At 42.2% G+C, this 22,181-nt stretch overlaps 1 protein-coding gene across 3 annotated transcripts in view; it reads right to left on the bottom strand.

Moving 5' to 3' along the window:
- The window catches only part of ap1m3 (adaptor related protein complex 1 subunit mu 3), a 49,003-nt gene that overhangs the window by 5,775 nt on the left and 21,047 nt on the right, over window positions 1-22,181 (bottom strand). For all 3 annotated transcript variants that reach the window (XM_083768211.1, XM_083768213.1, XM_083768212.1), the window contains 5 exons: window positions 18,884-19,026; window positions 7,315-7,386; window positions 5,083-5,241; window positions 2,027-2,152; window positions 1,805-1,880 (listed from right to left, as the gene is read on the bottom strand). In XM_083768211.1, coding sequence (XP_083624337.1) covers window positions 1,805-1,880; window positions 2,027-2,152; window positions 5,083-5,241; window positions 7,315-7,386; window positions 18,884-19,026 — 576 coding nt within the window. The remainder of the gene's footprint in view (window positions 1-1,804; window positions 1,881-2,026; window positions 2,153-5,082; window positions 5,242-7,314; window positions 7,387-18,883; window positions 19,027-22,181) is intronic.

Genomic DNA, 22,181 nt, shown 5'->3' with positions numbered 1-22,181 from the left:
TGCCGCGCTATGAGCCATTTTTCAATAGCTAAATTATAACATAATGTATGCAACCACCAAAAGGGTTCCCGCTCAAAATGAGTTAATGTAAAGTATATCGTTGCTGTCGGGTAGAAACCTCTTATCTCCATATTTTAACTTCTTGTCTTTTTTTGTAAATTAATTACCCTAATTAGACAGAGTCCCACTGTGCTACAGCGCCACACAAAAGCATCAAAAGAAGCAGATAGCAGATCTGCAAGCTTGAGCTTGTAGATTTGCTACTTTTTGAATATGAAACGTGAAAAGTAAACAGTTTTGGACATATGAGGTTTCCACCCGACAGAGACAATATGATTGATGTGCTATATTGTGGTTCATATGTAGGCCATACAGCTGCTGTGAAACCCAAGGAAGTTTGGGAATGGGTCCAGCAGAGGTATTGGGTGCATTTCTCCAGGTAGCGTCCATTTCCATCTGCACCGACTGAACTCAGGCTATTTAGGAAGATGCTGTATAATCTTTTCAACATTTCCTTAATGCGTACATTGTTTTTTCTGACACATCAGTGCACATTTAGATTTAGCTATACTCAGCATCTTTGCCGTTTCAAAAGATCTTCATGGATATTGCCTCGGTAAGTTAACCCTTTTACTGCTGCCATTTATTGAGAAATTAGGACCTAATTCATGCCAGCATTTTTTTAATTTGAGCTCTTATTTTGAAAAGCCACATTTTGCCTCAACCGGAAGTGAGCTTATCCCTGCCAGCTTTACGTTGCCAAGACAACCTTTGTTTACATTATCGAATCATGCCGGTACATTTTAGCACTCCACAACGTCGGCTCGTGCCGTCAAAGAAACGCTGTTTTGACCAAAAATGCCATCTGGGACAAGGAATAGGAGATACAGGCGATTGAAAGAAACGGATAGAATGGATTCTTATGGCGACGGTGAATTAATATGAACGATCCAGTGCAGTGCTAACAACATTGCTAGCTAACCGGCTAACGTGAGTAGCATTATGGCTTGATCAATCATAAGCACTATAAAAGAGCAATTGCCGAAGGGCTTCGGCAATGGCAGCAAGCGTTAATATCAAATTAATGCTTCAATTGCCGAAGGGCTTCGGCAATGGCAGGAAGACGGCTAATGGCTAGTGTTTCTGTCCTTGGCGTACACTATGCGTCAACACTGAAACACCTCTCAGTCCTCGGCTCGTCTCTCACAGTTACAGACAAAGGTAATGTATATGATGAATGTGATAATGTTGTGGGTTTATTCTTAAAGCAGTAACTGCATTTAAACATTCTGGGCACTAACCAGGTGTAGCGGTTTGGCCTGGCATTGTTTGGGTCTTGTTCATTAGCCGTGTCTAAATTCTGTCTTAGTAAATTTAAAAGCCAGTCTGTAGAGGGCTAGTGGAATTTCCATCTGTAGCAGATATTGTGGTGTCATTCTTACCCCATGAGGCCATGTCTCCTAGTGACAGAGCCAGGTAATGGATATGATGGATGTGATACAGTTCAATCCTAGTGTGTGCAATGAATGGTGGTACTGACAGAATTAGATTATTTTCCCTGCTGGCAGGTTACAAAAACGTATTTCCACTACATGTGGTCACATCCGCATAGCCTATGTGAGCAAAATGACCTGATCAGTGACTCCCTGGTTCAATATCCCAGCTCGAGTCCAGCAGTATCTCAAATAAATGTTTAAAATGCCCAGACTATAACAAACAACAAGATACAGTTTTGTACATCGTAATTTCATATCAAGACTTAAATCAGTAGTAGTGTTATAGTATATATGAATCAGGGACTTACCTCCACTTTGTGTGATATATCGTACCCATGGTAATGCCTGGTAACCACTCTTCTCAATGATCTTCAGATAGCGCACCTAAGAAGCACAGACAAAACTAAAGTAGTTAAAATAAATAAAATAAATGCATGGGCATAATCATCGTTATTCGGTTTAAAAGAGGGACGCAAAAGATAAAGTCAAACTTTTGTGTGAGATTACAGTACGTAGTTTTGTCGTCCTACCTGAATCCCAGACACCGTGAAGTAAGGGATCTCAAAGTTGACAGTAATTGGTCTCTTTCCCTCAAGCTCAGCACTTTCCACACTGGGCAGCCCGAAGTGAGCACGCATCATATACTCTTTACCTCCCTACACACGCACACAAACGCACACGCACACGCACACGCACACGCACACACACACACACACACACACACACACACACACACTTATTAAAAACAAGGCAAACAGATACTGTAAGTAATCATTCAGACATGTTTTAGATGTGACGTGATTGATAACCAATCAAAACATATTTATGAGACGGCGGTGACTCAGGGGTAGAGTGGCCGGATGGTAACCGCAAGGTTCCCAGTTCTAACCCGGGCTCCCCCAGAGTTAGTGTCGAAGTGTCGTTGAGCAAGACACTGAACCCCTATTTGCTCCCGATGTGCAGGTTGGTGCCTTGCATGGTTTCTCTGTCGTCAAAGTGTATGAATGTGTGTGTGAATGTAATGCACAATCTATGTATAAATGCACCATTTACCACATTCACCTGACAATATTAATTTCACATACAAGCTCTGCTAAAACAGTTAATCTTGAGCATTTATTGTTTAACATCCACATGTGTAGTTTTGTTATGCAGGAATTCACTTGCCAGCTAGCCTAATGAACGCTATAGAGGGTATGCGCGTGACGTCATCATCATACTCGGAGGTTATGTGGGAAAAACTACTTTCTGGCCTTGACAGCCCATACATCCAAACAGAAAAGTCCTATTTGATTGCATTAAACAATGTTAAACTCACTTTGCCACTCACTTTATGCATGCGCATACCATCTATTGGAAGTGAACAACATATTTCATATAGCAAAAAACTAAAATAAAACTGCAACAAAGTACATCAACAACATCTGAAGGCTATGTATTAATGTAGGAAACCTCATATTTGCAGATTTCCCTGCCAATGGTTGATAAAGAATACTTTTCAAAGAACCAATGGCATAATATTGCACGCAGCACCATTAAAGATGTAGTGAAATGGCTTTTATTTAGAAGTTTCAGTCTGAAATGGAAGCCTGTGTGTTTCTGAACCAATCAGACCACGTGACGCATGGAGTCTGTTTGTTTAGTGAGAGTGAGAGACAGACGGCCAGCTAGTGCTGCACAATTAATTGACAAAAGATCAAGATCTAGATTCAGACACCTATGCAATCTCAATTCATTTTGTGAGGAATCATGCAGCACTAGTTGGCTGTTCAATTAAATTTACTCTTATGTTTGTTTGTTTTCTCACTAAATATTTTCGTGGGAAAAATGAGAATCGTGTGAGAATTGTAGTATCAAAAATCGAGATTCACATTTGAGCAGGAATCGTGCAGCACTACGGCCAGCTCAGCATGTTTGCTACAATACTACGTGGCTAATTTGTCTTCCTGGTGTCTTCCTGGTGGGGGACAGGCAGCCTTGTAATCCTTGAACCTATAATGTTTTCAGATCATATTTTAGCGTGCCGATTACCGCCTTTACCGGTAATTTTTAAATGAGAAATAAACTGTCTGGACGTCATCTCAAACGAGATTAAAAACTGAGTAGTTCTGTAAACAAAATCAGCTGCGTTTGGAGGAACGTGCATCAATGGGAATAAAACAGGTGAATTAAATAAAGATAGATTTGTATTTATGCAGGCCTCATTAAGTCATCACGCAGCATGTTTTCTTTCAAAGGAAGAAATTCAAATTCGATTTTATGGACTTTTGATTAAAAAATACATGGAAATATTCCCATTGTTTTGGCATCTATTGTTAGGTATGCCTATACTATGACCACGGATATGAAGTGTGAAAAACACTTTTAATTTCACTACGACTGTCTTTAAGAGAAAAATATATAAGAGACATCATTAATTATTATTATAGTTAATACTTTTGATGTTTGTGTGTTGGTAATCTGGCTTTCTTACAGAAGCTGTGAATAATTAAATGAGCCAGAAGACCAGGGGAATAATGTGTGAGAAGTAACTTAATCATTTCCTTATCATCTGTTCCCACCTACTGTCAGTCTGAGCTAGCCACACCATGCCCTGCCTGAAGCCAAAGCTTTAGGGATAAAATAACCATCAACAAATGCAGTTTCCAAAAAGAACAGTGGATTTGACCGTGTTTACAGGCTGTGCTTCATACTCAAACAGTGTAATGATGTGTCACTTGTAACGGTAATACTTATTGACCTTCTTTGACAGGGAGAAGGTATGACAAATTACTGTGGTGAGATCAGGACTCTACAGTAGACAAGAGGAACATAAAAAGTATGCCTTTGTTTACATCTTATCACCAACAGGAAAGATGGCAGATGGGGCTGTTGAGTACATGCCAGGAGATAACTTTTAAGCTGGAATTTAAAACCCACCAACTTCAGACATTACACAATGGAGACCATGAAGTCAAGATCATCTTAGATGTAGTCCAACACCTGCACATGTTTGGATATGTACTAGCCTTTGTTCAGGCCTATATGTATTATTTCTGTTTATATTTTGTACATTGTGTATTCGCCCTGCGACTAAAAGAGTAGCACTTTAGTGATTTGTTGTATATATTTCAGAGGTACTTTGAGGTGTATCATGGATGTATTATTTGCTGTTCTGTAATTTGACATGTAGCATTGAAGTGTAATTTTATTTCTGCCTCTTGGCCAGTTGTCACTTGTAAAAGAGACGCAGTCTCAATGTGTTTTACTGGTTAAATAAAAGTAAAAAAATACAAAAAACAGACATCAGCCTTTTAATAAAGAAGGGACAGAACTGCTTACTTGTTAGGACAACTAGGTACTGTATTTGAGTACTTGATATTTTTGTTCCAGGCAACTTCTTTTTGCATTTATAACCTATTAGACCAGAACCCGATTACGCTGTAAATAATATTTATTAGGTGATGCACAATAAATGGAGAGACTTTTTGTTCAGAATTAATTTCAAAAGAATTGTACCGTTCATATATTGAACATCCGTTTGGGCCTGGGTCTATAAACAAATAATGTTAGCTTATGCTGAAATAGAACAGTGTGTTATACTTACAGGGAAAGACTTGATGTTCCATTGCACCACACTCTTCTCGGGGACCCACTTGGCACTACCAGTGCTGGTTTTGAACTTGGGAGAGTCTGCATCGCTGGGCACTGGCACCAGAATGGCCACGTTGTTGGCAGTGGATCGGCTCTTGAACTGACTCCGAGCCTGGCCCAAGGGAAGAAACAGTGGTTCACAAACCTTTTCATTTCAAGGACCCCAGGATACCTGAGCGTTGCAGTTATGAAGACCTGGTCCCTGCTGGACCCACTTTGATTAACCACTGTGTAAAAAGGTTACCAAGGGTCAATCAAGGTCTGGTCAATAAGGGTACGTTCAAATGGTTATACAACAAAGACCGCCATTCTTGCATTTTGTACTTTTCATGAAACAATATTATGCCAAATGCATTTTACTCCTTTTTTATCCTAATAATAATAGAGCGAATGTCTGAATGTCTGTCTGTCTGTCTGTCTGTCTGTCTGTCAGAAACAAACACTTATCTCCTCATTGCCTGCACCAATCGCTCCCACTTTTCACACAGGCATTGACCATAATAATATGGAGGTCTTAACGAAGCCATTTTTCCAATAAGATTAATAATGAATTTATTAGTGAATAAAAACCAGTTTATTTGTCCGTGCTCTATCTCCGACCGAGCCACACTATTAGCACACATCTCTCCATGCCAAAATAAATCTGCACGCTCCCACAATCCAGCTAGGCTACTTTTTTACCGACGCAACTGTCATATTTACTGTACAGATATTGTTTTTACATCACCACACGATCATGGAGAATTGTAACTTGAAGAATTGTGTGCCTGTGGAGGGGGTGTGGGACGCATAATTCGATAGGTCACCGTTTGTAGTGTGACGTAGGAAGCGAAACCCAGCCCCGTCGGAGCATCTGTTCTGTGTCCGTGTTGGATGTGAATGACCAGCGACACACAGCCAGGACTGCAGCCGCTCCGAGGACACTGTTTCTGGGCTTATGATCAGTGACACACAGCCAGGACTGCAGCCGCTCCGAGGACACTGTTTCTGGGCTTATGATCAGCGACACACAGCCAGGACTGCAGCCGCTCCGCCGCTATATATAAATGCACCATTTACACTGTCCGCCCCCTCCTCAACCACCTCCTTCGCCGTGCATTACACATGGGCTACATGCACGCTCAAAGCCTGGACACTGACAACGACAGCTTACAGCCCTGCGCGCACCCAGCGTGGCTGCGTGACACACTGAACAGCACGAACACAACGGAATGCTTATCTGTCGGGGTCTCGGGGTGGCCAAATGGAGACGTTTGGAGAAGACAGATCCCGTGCCGTCGGAACAACACAATGACAAAATACATACAGACAGATGCAATGACAACGACACGTTCCTAAATCACACAAAACACCTAATTCTTATCCTGATTATATAAAGAACAAACTACAACTTGCTTTGAAGCCCAAAAAGCCAACCTCCGCGTTCACCGTTTAATAGCTTATATCTCCACGGGCAGCAGACGGTGAGCGGTTAGGGACCGTCTACAAAGTGCAACACCGACCTTGAAAATATTCAATAACTTCCATTTATAGGCAGAATATCACCACCATATTTACATCACACATCAATGGTGTACTTATGATTGTACTACAGCATTTAATTAGCCTATACTTTAGTGCCCAACCCAACTTCCCAAGACCATCTGTAAACAATTCCCCCCCCTATCAGTAATGTGATCTATTACATCACACACTGAACATGATTTGCTGTTTGCATATATTCAGAACGGGTAAGGACTAGTATTACTAATGAACTGTTTGGTCAGAGCTGCAAGAAGTGGATGACATCAATCTATGAGGCTATTATCTCTATGCATTTCTGTCAGTCACTACAGCCCCTTCACTGCATGGATTAGCCATCTACAGTGACAGGGAGATCCAATGAATGTGTGAGTGGCTGAAGAAAGGGTTCAGCAAAATAATTAAATATATATGAGGATAGCGAATAGGGTCTGAGTGTGTGTGTGTACAGATAAAGAAAAGAAGGTAGGTACTCGCACACTGTGGGCTCCGATGCTCGTAAAGTGCCTTTATTTGCACAAAAGTTGACTGACGTTTCGAGCGCAATGCTCTTCCTCAGACTCACCGCTCAGCACCTGCCCAAGTTGGGATTGGATGTGCATGTCTTTGTACCTTTTTCATGTGTGTGTGCGTGTGTGTGTGTCACAAATGTGGTTGTCATTACCTTAACCTTGATCTCCACACGGCTGTGGGAGAACTTCTCAATCACACTCTCGATCCATATGAGGGGCTTCACCTGCCAGAGAGGAGACATCATTACATTTCGCTGCTGTCGGGCAGAGGTCTTGTATGTCCACAACCGCTACATTTCAGTAACTCTGGAGTCAATGTTTTTATTTAGTCACAAGCGCTTGCCAACACATTTCACTTGTTAAATATTGATCAATTGTATTCATTATAGTCAAACGTTTTCAAAATGGCAAAAGCAGTCGATCTACAAGCTCACAACATGTCGCATCATGATGTGTTGTGGGATTGTAGATCAATACTTTTCCACGATCATGCATCAAAGCATAAAATAGGGTATTAATCATGACAAAACATGAAAATATGGAGATACAAGGTTTCTGGTGACAGCGATTATATAGAATATATAGGCAGAGAGAGAGACATTCATAACATAGGATGTGATACAGAATTCATTTACAGTGTCATGTTTATTGTGTAATTTACTGTAAATTACAGCTATTTGTAAAACACCTAATGATGGGGGGGCGGGGGGATATGTGAACATCAGTCTTGGTGATGCTAGTATATCATGAGACTTTGATCCTAGTACGGCTGTATGACACCTGCACATGTGGAAAAGATGTGCCTAGATGGCATAGGGCCAGTCAACTTGTGTCCCTACATGAGAAGCACTTTTAAAAAGGCTCAATGTATAATTGTATGTGTCGACTGGATGGGTCAGAAAACAGCATCATTGACCCCCTTAACACATTGTATGCTAGAGTTTTCTATTTGCTCAGGCTTGCTGGTGCTAAGCGATTAACATTGGACTTTTGAACTTTTTAGGGGCCCACAGCGAGGGGCCTCTTATAGCTAGAATCACATCGCATAAATAAAAAGTAGGCCAAACATGTCCACTTCAATTTAAAAAAAAAATTATGATTCTACCATCTTCCATTCTGGAGATATAGTCCAGGCAAACTAGCGTTTCAATCAAAAGTAATTGTAACAAAAGATTTTTCTTCACAGACCATTCCTATGAGGTCTCCAGAACAACATACTAAAAGTCCCAAGAAATCCCAGTTGGGGAAATATGTTTAATTGCATTAATCCAAAATGGCCGCCAATTGGGCTTATTTGGCCAATCTTGGAATACATTTTTGACCATCAGGTAATTTTAACAGATTTTTTTCTGCACAGACCATTTCTATGAAGTCTCCAGAACACCATACTAAAAGTCCTAAGTAATCCTAGTTGCAGACATATGTTTAATTGGCATCAATCCATGATGTCTGCCAATTGACACCATTATCAGAAATATTGCCATTCTTAGAATAAATTCCTGGCCAAGAGGTAATTGTAACAGGATTTTTTTCACCACACATCATTTCTTAGAGGTGTCTAGAACAACATACTAAAAGTCCCAAGAAATTCCGGTTGCGGAAATATGTTTAATTGCATTAATCCAAGATGTCCACCAATTGAGACTATTATAAGAAAAATTGCCAATATTAGAATAAATTCCTGGCCAAATGCTAATTGTAACAGGATTTCTTTCACCACACATCATTTACTCGGCATCAATCCAAAATAGCCACCACATTATTATAAAATGGCATACATTTGAATGATTTTAAGTGATTTATTTTGGGACAGAGTGGTTAATACAAAATGGGTTGCAGTTTAATTGGATACAGCTCATAGGAAGTTGTGCAATGTTTTTCACCATACCAATTGTTGGTTGACGAACTATATTACAAATGTATTAGTCAGAGTCCTACAAGAATTCAAGCTGCCGAGAGTAAATCCTCTGTATAAAATTGGAAACAAATTAGAACCTGGCAACTATACCACCTACCAACTAAAGTGCTATCAAGTCTAGAGACTAGACTAACGGGGGAACCGGGGAACATCTCCTCAGACTCCATTGTCCCGGTGTTGGTACTTTGCGCTCCTGAGTAGTTATTTTGTACATCCACATATGTTAGTGTGGGACGTCCTTGTGATCAATGCCTGTGTATTGGTTCCCACAGCACCAATTTGCTGGCTGGCAGTTCTTGATGCCAATGTCCTGCTACAGGTATAGTCTCATTCTCCTGGCTGACATTGTCTGGCTCAGGGTGGTATCCCCTCATACTGAATTGTAGGCTATACAGTGCTGTGTTACTATTCGCCCATTGGGCCATGGCTCATTCGTCCATGACTGGTAACGTATGTGCCTGTGGAATGGGGAACCCGGGTTCATCATTGGCAGCGGTGTGTATGGTTAACCTCTACAAGTATGTTCCCGCAGGCGACACAGACCTTTATAGTAGTCGGCAGCTCTGTCAGTCTCCCTGGGGTGGAGGTCCCCCAGTCAGTCGAGCCTAGCTCCTGGCTGGCACGCGTGGACGCGCTTCCAGGTGGGGCGGACAACTGTAGGCTATACAGTGCTGCGTTACTACTCGCCCATTGGGCCATGGCTCTTTAGTCGACTGGCTACAGAATCTTGTTGGTAACATGTTGAGAGACTTCTGCAGGGTTGACTTCAGGGTCCATTCTGGTGTAGCACCCGTCTAGAACCTTCTGGAGGGTTGGCTTCAGGGTCCATTCTGGTGTAGCACCCGTCTAGAACCTTCTGGAGGGTTGGCTTCAGGGTCCATTCTGGTGTAGCACCCGTCTAAAACCTTCAACAGGGTTGGCTTCAGGGTCCATTCTGGTGTAGCACCCGTCTAGAACCTTCTGCAGGGTTGGCTTCAGGGTCCATTCTGGTGTAGCACCCGTCTAAAACCTTCTGCAGGGTTGGCTTCAGGGTCCATTCTGGTGTAGCACCCGTCTAAAACCTTCTGCAGGGTTGGCTTCAGGGTCCATTCTGGTGTAGCACCCGTCTAAAACCTTCTGCAGGGTTGGCTTCAGGGTCCATTCTGGTGTAGCACCCGTCTAGAACCTTCTGCAGGGTTGGCTTCAGGGTCCATTCTGGTGTAGCACCCGTCTAAAACCTTCTGCAGGGTTGGCTTCAGGGTCCATTCTGGTGTAGCACCCGTCTAAAACCTTCTGCAGGGTTGGCTTCAGGGTCCATTCTGGTGTAGCACCCGTCTAAAACCTTCTGCAGGGTTGGCTTCAGGGTCCATTCTGGTGTAGCACCCGTCTAGAACCTTCTGCAGGGTTGGCTTCAGGGTCCATTCTGGTGTAGCACCCGTCTAGAGACTTCTGCAGGGTTGGCTTCAGGGTCCAGCATTCACTGCCATAGAGGAACAGACTCCACCGTTGCATAGAAGAAGCTGAGTTTGATCTCACAGGGGAGGTTGGAGGGAGATCCATACACTGACCATGCCGTTCAGGGACCTCCATGCAAGTGCCTTCCTCACTTTCAGATCTTGCTCCGTTCAGTTGACCCATGAGCCCAGTTACTTGAAGTCCTTGACTTCCTTCAGCACAGTGCCTCCTGTTGTTGTCAGAGGTGGATGTTCTGGTGAGATGTTATAGGTGATAACCTCCTATAGCAGCGTGATCTTGTAGATCGGCTGTTTTTGGTGCACACAGTTTTGCAGCATGACCTCGTAGATCGGCTGTTTTTGATGTCATTTGCATGTTTTTTGGACAACATCTGTAGGAGTACTGTTGGAAAAAAGGTGTGCTTGTTCCACGTTGTCGGAGAGCAGGCTGATGTTGTCCGCATAGCCTAGTCTAGTCTGTGCGGACAACAGTCTGTCAGGACTACTTTGGTATGCCGTCTCGAGTCAAATGCCTTTGAAGTCAATAGAACTGAGTATTATTATTATTATTATTACTATTATTATTATCATTATATTTGTAACTATTCTTATTTAGTTTCAGTTTTGGAAAGTAATTAATAGGTGAGTGGCAACTAAATTGTTTGTGTTTCTGGAAAAATGATAACGATTATTAATCTAACATTATTAATCTAACATTAAAGGTATATTCAGTGATTTCACTTAATTCAAATATCACTTATTTTTTTGTTTTGTTGTGATAATCCTCTCTACTATAGAGTGTGTTGACCATATAAGGAGTTCCTTCCTGTCCCCAGTTAACCCCTGGGGGTCAAAAAACCTTAGGTTTCGTTTTTGACTCTCTATCCTGATTGGACGAAAGGCTGGGTCCCACAGCCAAAAACGAAACCTAAGGTTTTTTGAGTGAAATCACTGAATATACCTTTAATCTAACATTAATGTTAGTTATAAATGTAATGCCCATTTGGCTTGTTAGCTTATAACGAACAAAGTGCTAAACAAAATGATGACCGTGTATAGGCCTACTGATGGCAGCGTGTTCTATAGTCTAGATAGAACATGATAATAACAGCCTTCAGTTATATTGGTTCAAAATGGCTAAAATACACAGTATTGTATCTGAATATCCTCAGCTCAAAATATATTTGGAAGTCAATTGAAATCTCAGACGAATGAAAATTGTGCCCGTCATAATTTGGGTAAATATTAGCGCGTTTTACATAGGCGTTTTACATAGATTGTGCATTACATTCACCAATTCACACACAGATGGTGGAGGGAACCATGCAAGGCACCAACCTGCAGATGCAATCAGGGGTTCAGCGTCTTGCTCAAGGACACTTTGTCACTAACTCTGGGGGAGCCCAGGTTCGAACTGGGAAACTTGCGGTTCCCATTCGGCCACACTACCTCTGAGCCTCTGCTGCTGAGCCACTAATTGGCAGACATCCTGCATGGATTGACGCCAATTAAACATATTTCCACAGCTAGGATTTCCTAGGACTTTTAGTATGGTGTTCTGATGACTTCATAGAAATGGTCTGTGAAGAAGGAAATGATGACCTCTTGGTATATGGCATTTTTTCCTGATAATAGTCCCAGTTAGTGGCCATTTTGGATTGATGCCAATTTAACATATTTCTACAACTACGACTTCTTGGGACTTTGTGTTCTGGAGAAATTCATAGAAATGATCTGTGAAAAAAAACAGTTTCAATTACTTATTGGTAAGGAATTTATTCCAATATTGGTAATTGGCCATGCATTCTTTTGAGAATATCTTATTGGTGGACATCTTGTATTGATGCCAATGAAACATATTTCCGCAACTAGTATTTCTTGGGACTTTTAGTATGTTGTCCAGGAGACTTCATAGAAATGGTCTGTGAAGAAAAAAAATCTGTTACAATTAACTCTTGGTCCGAAATTTATTCCAAGATTGGCCATTTTTCTCATAATAGTCCCAGTTGGTGGCTATTTTGGATTGATGTCAATTTAACCTATTTCTGCAACTACGATTTCTTGGGACTTTTGATATGTTGTTCTGGAGACTTCATAGAAATGGTCTGTGAAAAAAAAATCTGTTTCAATTACTTATTGGTAAGGAATTTATTCCAAGATTGGTAATTGTCTATGCAGTTTCTGAGAATAGTCTTATCGGCGGACATCTTGGATTGATGCCAATTAAACATATTTCCCCAACTGGGATTTCTTGGGACTTTTAGTATGTTGTTCTGGAGACCTCATAGAAATGGTCTGTGAAAAAAAATCTTTTGTTACAATTACTTTTGATTTTAGGTCCAAAATGAGCTAGAATGCCTGGACTAATATTGACCTTTTTCTAAAACCTGCTTTTGAAGGCACGCTGCTCGCTTGAAAAAACAGCAGAGATATGGAAGGTTGAAGTTGACAGACATTGACAGACAGATATAAAAATGAACACAAATAATATCATATACATACTACACACTGAATGAAAGCCCTGAATGTCTACTTTTAGGAGGAAAACAAATACACATGGTCCCATGTATAGTTTGTCAGTAATTGGCTATTGAATGCAGCTTGCGCCCACCAGAGAGGATTTCAGAAAATGCATGGACCAGAAGAACTATTATTCACAAAATAAGGCCTATAGCGAAATGTACATACTATATACCGTATGAAACAGAAGACTCTCTGCTTTCATAAGAAAAATACTTCTACTGTAATAATAATGAAAATCACACCCCTGTGAAGTGAGCAGTGCAATGTTGCGCAACATTGCACTGCTCACTTCACAGGGGTGTGATTTTCATTATTATTACAGTAGAAGTATTTTTCTTATGAAAGCAGAGAGTCTTCTGTTTCATACGGTATATAGTATGTACATTTCGCTATAGGCCTTATTTTGTGAATAATAGTTCTTCTGGTCCATGCATTTTCTGAAATCCTCTCTGGTGGGCGCAAGCTGCATTCAATAGCCAATTACTGACAAACTATATTTGTATATATTTGTATATTTGTTTTCCTCCTAAAAGTAGACATTCAGGGCTTTCATTCAGTGTGTAGTATGTATATGATAATAATTTATTTATGTTTATATCTGCCTGTCAATCTCTGTGACTTTAAACCTTTATAACTCGCTATGATAACTTCATGAGGAAATGCTCACTTCACAGGGGTGTGATTTTTATTATTATTACAGTATTAGTTTTTTTCTTATGAAAGCAGAGGGTCTTCTGTTTCATACGGTATATAATATGTACATGTCGCTATAGGCCTTATTTTGTGAATAATAGTTGGACCTGAACAACTGCATTCAATATCCTACTGACAAACTGTACATGGGATCAATATTATGTATTTGTTTTCCTCCTAAAAGTAGACAATTAGGGCTTTCATTCAGTGTGTAGTATGTATATGACAATAATTTATTTATGTTTATTTTTATATCTGCCTTCAGAACGATAGTATAACGGTGAGATGCGTTACTGGATCGGTGAGTTTAGTGGTTGAGGTTGACATGTCTGGACATGTTTGAGGAAAGAAGCACAGGAGAGAGAGATGATCAAATAACTGGCTGCTTTGTTGGACAACGCTATCTTCACTTTGTTTGGGCAAAGAAGCAGAGATCAGCGATGGAAAAGAGTTTTATCCACGGCAGATAAGTAATGACGTATTATCGAGGGACCGCCATGATCAACTAACTGCCTGGGACCGAGGCTACGTTGTCACCAGCCAATGCAGCCATCGCTATCCGTTGTGTGATTGTAGCCTTTTTATTCATTATAATTGCAGTGATAAGACCTATATCACAGCCGGGCGTCTCTCTCGATACCGTGGATATAGCCTACATACACAATCACACAACGGATAGCGATGATGGCTGCATTGGCTGACGAAGACGTAGGCAGTAAGTTGATCATGGCGGTCCTTCGATAATACGTCATTACTTATCTGCCGTGGATATAAAGCTCTTTTCCATCGCTGATCGTGCTTCTTGCCCAAACAAACAAAGTGAAGACGCGATGGCGATCCACACAACGGATAGCGATGGCTGGTGAAGACTGAAGACGTAGCCAGGCAGTTAGTTGATCATGGCGTGTGCCGTGTGCGTGTTGAAAACGTTATGAAATGGCGATCGTTGAAGATTATTCTTGGTTTATATACTGGCAGAGGGCAAATCGACACGACTGCGTTATATCTTTTTCCGAGAATGAGAGCGCGGTGCAAGGCGATTACAAGGCGCAGTGTGGCCTGGGGCCAGGGAACTCAAACTGCAATGCGATCCGGGCAGAAGAGACTCAGACTCCCCCCACAAAGATTCCTCGGGAGAAACCATGTAGAAACAGGAGGGGAGGGGGAATCGAGTGTATTCACAGACACTAGACTAATACTAGAGTATGGGTAACTCCATTTTAGATGCCCTGACATCTGCGTTGGTCTATGCCGTTGCCGTGCAGACCCATACGTGTAATGGAGGCATTGGAGGAGGGAGCGTCTTCGCCACAGACAGACCTCTTTTCAGGAGGGAGGGGCTTTTTACTCCCGGATCACATATTGGAGCTTCCTGGAGACGATCGCTGTTATTTTCCTCGGTGTCCTGGAGCATAGGACGTTGATGTACAGTAAGCAATAAAAAAACGTATAAAACGTATACATACGCTTCGCGCGTACGGCGTTCGATATTAATAAAGCGTATGGATACGTTTCCAGCATTTTTTGTGTTAACACCTTCCATCCATAGGACGACTGGAAACGTCATAGGGAATCCAATCGATGGATGCTATGGACGTGTGTACAATATTGCGCATATTGTGTCCGTGTCAACAATTGACTGGGGGAGTCATAAAAAAAAGAAATGCTAAACGCAAAGGATGAGATGTTCTCAATGTGTCAAGGCTGTGAAAGCTATGGTGAGACAGCCTTCATGTTTGTTAAACCTGATTATTGATTTGTCTCCACCAGGCCGAAGGCATGGGGAGAGAGTATGTTTTGCACTCCGTCCGTGTGTGTGTCCATGTGTGTCCGTCCGTCCGTCCGTCCGTGTGTGTGTGTGTGTGTGTGTGTGTGTGTGTGTGTGTGAGTCCGTCCGTCCGTTACCAGCTAATCTCCGGCAACATTAACCCAGTCGATTATTTCACACACACTATCCCTGGATGCCAACGATGAACCTCTGCCCCAAACAGAACGGCCTGTTATAGCGCCACTAGGAGGCCGACATTTGAAAAACATATTTTGCTATTACTCCTCCAGATTCTGTCCAAAAATCCCACAAATCATTACACACTCTATAGTGATGTGTTCAAGCCGGATCTGTCCGATATTTCATATTCCATCTAATTGGCTAACATTGGCTTTCAAAGTTTACAGGTTTGGCCCGTTTTGAACAAAAAGCCTCAAATCATGAACACAGCGTGCAATTTACGTGAAATCTTTCACGGACTTTCCTACTAGACTGAGGAATATATCCTACCCTTTTCACATTGGCCTGTTATAGCGCCACCAACAGGTTGAATTTTGCTAAACACATTTTGGAACAAAATGCCTCAAATCATCCAATTGCCATCCAAGACGTAAAAAGAAATGGCACCCTTTTCACATTGGCCTATTATAGCGCCACCAGGAGGCCACAACCTGACCTGCCCTGGTGGAGACCTGTGTCCCGAGGGGAACTTTATCTAGTTATACAATGTTTTTCTTTTTATTATGCGTTTTATGTATTTTGTACTCTATAGACCCTCCGGCAAGTCTGAAATATACCGGTAGTTAGAATTGAATATCTGTCTTTAGGGGCATGTGTGTATGTATGTGTATCTGTGAATGACAGTGGTATTGAGACTTGATAAATACGTCTGTCTTTACTGTTGAGGGACTAAAGAAGATGTGGTGTGTGTGTGTGTGTGCGTGTGTGTGAGAGAGAGAGTGTGAGAGACTGGTGTTAAGATTCAATACTTGGGGTACATCACACATCAAGCTAACGTGTGCGTGCATGTTGATGGATCGACCTTGTGTGGAAGTTTTGGTCGTTTCTCATGAGGAAAATGGACTTTAAATTTAGAGTTACTTGTTGTGACATACACCAGCACGTAACTAAATCTGGTTAAATTGGCATTGTTTTATGACAAATAGCTTTTGACATCAGCAAGACAAACGTGTGTGTGTGTGTGTGTGTTGTTTTCGTCGACTAAAACTAAGACGAAAAATGTTCATCAACTACCTTTTTCCATTGATGAAAACAATATACTGACAATTTCTTCAACAAATAAAAACTAGACTAAAATTAGGGATGCTCCGATCAATCGGTGGCCGATCGATCGTGGCCGATCACCGATCGATCGGATCGGCCGTGCAAAATCCACCGATCCGCGAAACCGATCAACAAAGCAAAAATCTGCACAGTTTCACATCCAAAATAATGTGTCACTTTCTCGGTTCGGCACCGCTACTGGAGAAATATAGCACTGTCGAAGGCAGCGCAACTAAAATCTCCCCCCCCACACCCCAGGGAGAGGGAGAGAAAAGAGAGACAGAGCGAGAGAGCACTCACGTCTTCACCCAGCGGGCCCCCCCGAATCCCGCAATTAACCAGATGCAGAGCTTATATAGCCTATAATAGCCTACACTTTAGCAAAATATCATGTCTGATGAGAATGTACTGCGCTGGACTGTACAAGCACCGTGGAGTCTGTCTCACACTCTCTCCAACAGACATCCTCAGCCACGCTCCCAAAGTGGCAGGCTGGCAGCACCTGTCACTCATAGGCTAATCACTCTGTGAGGACTTAGGAGTGCATATGTGTGGACTTCCTTTTCTCCACAACGGACTTTTTCGCTTCTAAACCCCTTCTTGTTGCTTTTCCCTGTGTGCGTCACTCAGAAATAAGGTGAAACAGAACACAAAGATGAGTAGCCTATTTATTTGTTACACAGCGTTTGTAGTGTGGAGCTTAGCGTCAGAGTGTTTGTGTTGGAGCGCCTCAGCGCGGTGGGAGAGTTCATGGTAAACCTCTTCCAGAGAGAGATGGAGACACTACAAACTCTGCTGGAGACACAAAACAACGCAGCACACCACACACACACACACACACACACACACACACACACACACACACACACACACACACACACACACACACACACACACACACACACACACACACACACACACACACACACACACACACACACACACACACACACACACACACACACACACACACACACACACACACACACACACACACACACACACACACACACACACCTGATCTGCGCGTTGCTCGTTAGCTGTTCCTCGTTAATTTGTTCCACCTGTGTATGAATGCGGCTACAGAAGAAGTGGGCACAGGGAAAAAGAAAGCAGATCCTCCGTGAACGTTTTGCTTAACAATGATCAGAGTTCACTCATTTTGTGGTGCTATCATGCTAGAGAGCATATGCTAATATATTATGGCTGCTACTGGTAAGAACAGTTCCCCCTATCAGCGATCAAGCTGGCGTGTGCTGTCTCACCCCCCGGCCCGGCCCAATGTTGTTCCGCCACTGGTTGTCAACACATGCTGAGTTGACAAAGATTGACAGATTTCGGAGAAGACTGATAGTTTATCCTTTAGTAATTAGGCTGTGGAAGTATTCACACTACTTTAGTGTGGATTTATTGGTATTGGCAATTTAAGGAAAGGAGGAGGATTTGGTAGGCTCAAGGCTGCATTTTTTTCCCTTTTTTTTCTCTCGAGGGTGCATGGGGTGATGGGAGCCCCTCCAGCAGGCTAGGGAGCCCCGCTCAGGTTAGCGGAAAATGACCGCGGGGCGCGGGTTGCCAGGTTTTTTTATAAGTAAAAAAAATAAATATATATATATATATATATATTAATAAAAATATTAATAAAAAAATAAAAAAAGATCGGAATCGGCCGATCTAAAAAAAAAAGATTGGTGATCGGGATCGGCCCCCAAAAACGTGATCGGAGCATCCCTAACTAAAATTTTAGGAAGGGACTAGTGGACAAGAGATCCAGTACAAGTCATTTTACACTTGGTTGCATGCTGAAAATAGCCGATCTACAAGCTCATTGTACAAGCTTGTTGTGAGCGACGCTTGTGAGCTTGTAGATCAGCTATTTTCAGCAAGTGTAAAATCAGTCATTACGACGGTATCAAGGCCAGCCAAAACACATTTTAGCTGACTAAATCACCTGTAGATTTAGTCGATTCAAATCTCATGACATTTAGTCGACTAAAACTAGACTAACTAACTAACTAGAAGAGACTATGACTAAAACTAAAATCAAAATTTGCTGCCAAAAACACTGGTGTGTGTGTGTGTGTGTGTGTGTGTACACGACTCACTGTAGTGTTGAGGCGGTAGGACATGAGTTCGCTCTCTCCATCGGGGGGGATGAAGGAGATGGTGCGGTCATTTTCAAAGCGAGACAGGCGCACGCATTGGTGGAACTTGACGTCCTCCAGCTCCACTGCTTTACTCTTCTCTCCTGACAAACACACATTCACACATTCAGCTGGGGGGTTGACACTAGCGACAGGGTCCACAGCACACATAGGGACAATTGGCAATGTCTGACATACACACATGATGCATACAAAAAATGCCAAAAAAGACTGAATGTTTGGTGGATCATGTAATGACTATGAAACACGGTTCTATCCATAATTCGGACACATAATTCTATCCAATATCCTCAATCTATCTATTTACATCAGTACTACTACAGTGACCTCTGTAGATAATCTTTACCAAAACAATATCAATTAAAAAAAACAGTATCTATTGTATCTTTCAGTGGGAAGACATTTATTGTTCCGCTGGTGCAGACACCGATGGCAGTGTGACCTCTAGGAGGAGAGAGAGGCAGAAAGACAGTGTTTTTCTGCGTGCTCGTGCGTTGGTGTTTTTGTTGGCCGATATTTGTGTTTGATATTTCCACATGGAAGACTAGGGGGACTAGCTGAGGTCAGGTCTGCGGAGATCAGACAACTACTCCTAGCTGCACACATACACACACACACACACACACACGCGCGCGCGCGCGCGCGCGCACGCACGCACGCACAGTAGAAAGGTCACATGGACAAAACCATCACTTGGCTCTGGAGTAATGGGGGCGAGACAAGGATAGAGCAGTGTTCTTAGACCGTTGCCTCACAGAAAGAAGGTTGTGGGCTTTTCTGTGATGTCCTCTCTGTGTTTGCATGCTTTTCCTCACACACAACATTGCATGCATGCTAGTAGGTACAGTACTGGTACATACAGTATAACATATTCCTGCCATTGCCCTTGACCAAGGTACTGGCATTCCAACTGGAGTCCCTGGGCACTGCACTGTGGCTGCTCCCAATAATAGGATGGCCAAATGCAGAGGACTTCCCCAAAGGGAATAATAAAGTATACATTAAAGAGGTGTGTGTGTGTGTGTGTGTGTGTGTGTGTGTGTGTGTGTGTGTGTGTATATTTAATATTGTGAGCTTGTAGATCTGTTCAAGCTGTTACTTTGGGCTTGTTTATCTGTAAAGACAGAGCGATTAATTAATCGGTCTGATTGATTAATCGAACCGATGCCGATTAATCTAAAAACAACTAGAATCGGCCGATACCTATGTGTTTGCCGATTAATCTCCCATCACTACTAGAAACACATCAGGTACTTAACCACAGGAACCCAGCTATTCTGGGAGTTAACATTCTGCGGAAATAGCAGATTGTGAACCTGATAAATAATTTACACCGAAGATACCACCTCAGAAATCAGCAACATTATAAAAATCACATAATTGTCAGGGTGAAATCACCCAGGTTTAGTGTTCTGGGTTAAGAGGTGTTACGACTACGAGTGGATGAATTCAGTATATCAAAGAGCTTCATGAAACCCCATTCCCACTTGAACGCTAGAGGCCCGATTCAGACGCATTCAATCAGACGCATTCAATGAAAATAGCAAATCTACAAGCTGTTGTGAGAAGACAGATCTAAAATAGAGATGTGGGAGACTCCAGGCAATGAAGTATAGGGTTTAAGTGGACAATCTTTTCCATTCCCAGGAGTGACATTTACACACTGCTGTCAGAAGAGGGCAATGTTGGACACTTAATGCACTCTATTCTGCTGCATAGAACCATCACATTTTATGCACAAACCATACACTGGTCTACATCATACATACTTATTCTATAACTAGATACTTATAGATGTACATCGCCGTTGTCAGGTGGAAAGCTCATATATCTCTATAATTCAACTTTGTTTTGTAAATGAATGCCCGACTTGGTCATACTACATTCATACATTGTCACACAAAAATGGCAGATCTACAAGCTCAAAACGCATCGCATCTACTATTTTTGCTACTTTTGAATGAGGTTTCCACACGACAGCAACGATATTTTCCATAAGTGGGCGAGTGTACTCACTGTACTGTATGTGTGCCGTACAGCAAGAGCACATTACAGGCCTGGAGGCTTGAACTCTGCAGTGGGGGGCTCAGGTGTCTCTGTTATGCTGTGGGGGGGGCTGAGGCCCTCCAGTCTACAGGAAGGAACAGGGCAAGCTGTTCTTCCTGAGGCGGCTCAGGTCTTTCAATGTAAGCAACAGGCTGCTGCAGATGTTCTACCAGTCTGTTGCAGCCAGTGTTGTATTCTTTCTTTGCCAACACAAGGGATGCCAACTGGATACAGTACAGCGAAACTATGAATGGCAACGTAAAGGCTCTGCGTGCATCCTCACCCCAAACGCAGAAGAAAAGATGCTTCCATCAAGTATGTCCCAAACGTAACTGAGGAAGACTAGCTCCATATCCGGAGTTGAAGTGGATAATCTGGGTGTTGTTGCAGAGGGGAGTTAGTTTTTTGATTGAATACTTTAGTCAAAAATGTAAACTGCACGAGGCGGACGTTGAACACAATCTCCTTGAACCCCTCATCCACTCTAGGAAGATCTACTGTACCGGGGATGAGAATCACATCAATGCCGGTATGCCAGTAGCCATCAGGCTCCACACTCCCCATACCACCACCGCCAGTAGCCATCAGGCTCCACAAACAAACAAGCCTGACGCCCATACACGTTTGCTAACATAAGACTGTCTGTTCTGTTCTTTGGATTATTACAGACTCTGGCACACATGCACATGGACTACTGGGATGTACAGTACACCACTACAGAACAATGACACATTGAGATACAGTACCCGTTAAGATAACTTACTTATATATTCAATGTTGATTTTTGATTATGGAGACTATAGAGAGATACACACTGTTAAGAATGGTTAACACAGTACATTCTGCCTGTACATATATCCATTCATAAATTGGTGATATAAATGTATGTTCATGCATATATTCACTTGTGATAGTACAGTTCCAGAGACTTGTACAAGACAGTGCACTTGCCTAGCCTCGACGACCTTGCATTAGTATGCAAAGGATAAAACTATGTAATTTAGATAGCATTCTAGTGTATACTTAGTTTCATTGTACAGATATACTGTTAGGCGGGTGTTAGGCTTGTACTACCTCGTAGCTTACTTATGATCCTTGATGACTATTTGATGTATCACCATGTGTTGTTCTTCCTTACTGTAGTCGCTCTGGATTAAGAGCGTCTGCTAAATTCATAAATTGTAAAGTGTTT

Source organism: Protomyctophum parallelum (genome assembly GCF_964188405.1).
Source record: "Protomyctophum parallelum genome assembly, chromosome: 6".
Classification (NCBI taxonomy): Eukaryota; Metazoa; Chordata; class Actinopteri; order Myctophiformes; family Myctophidae; genus Protomyctophum; species Protomyctophum parallelum.
Note: the sequence above shows the minus strand (reverse complement) of the source record. Positions and strands in the feature narration are given on the sequence as shown.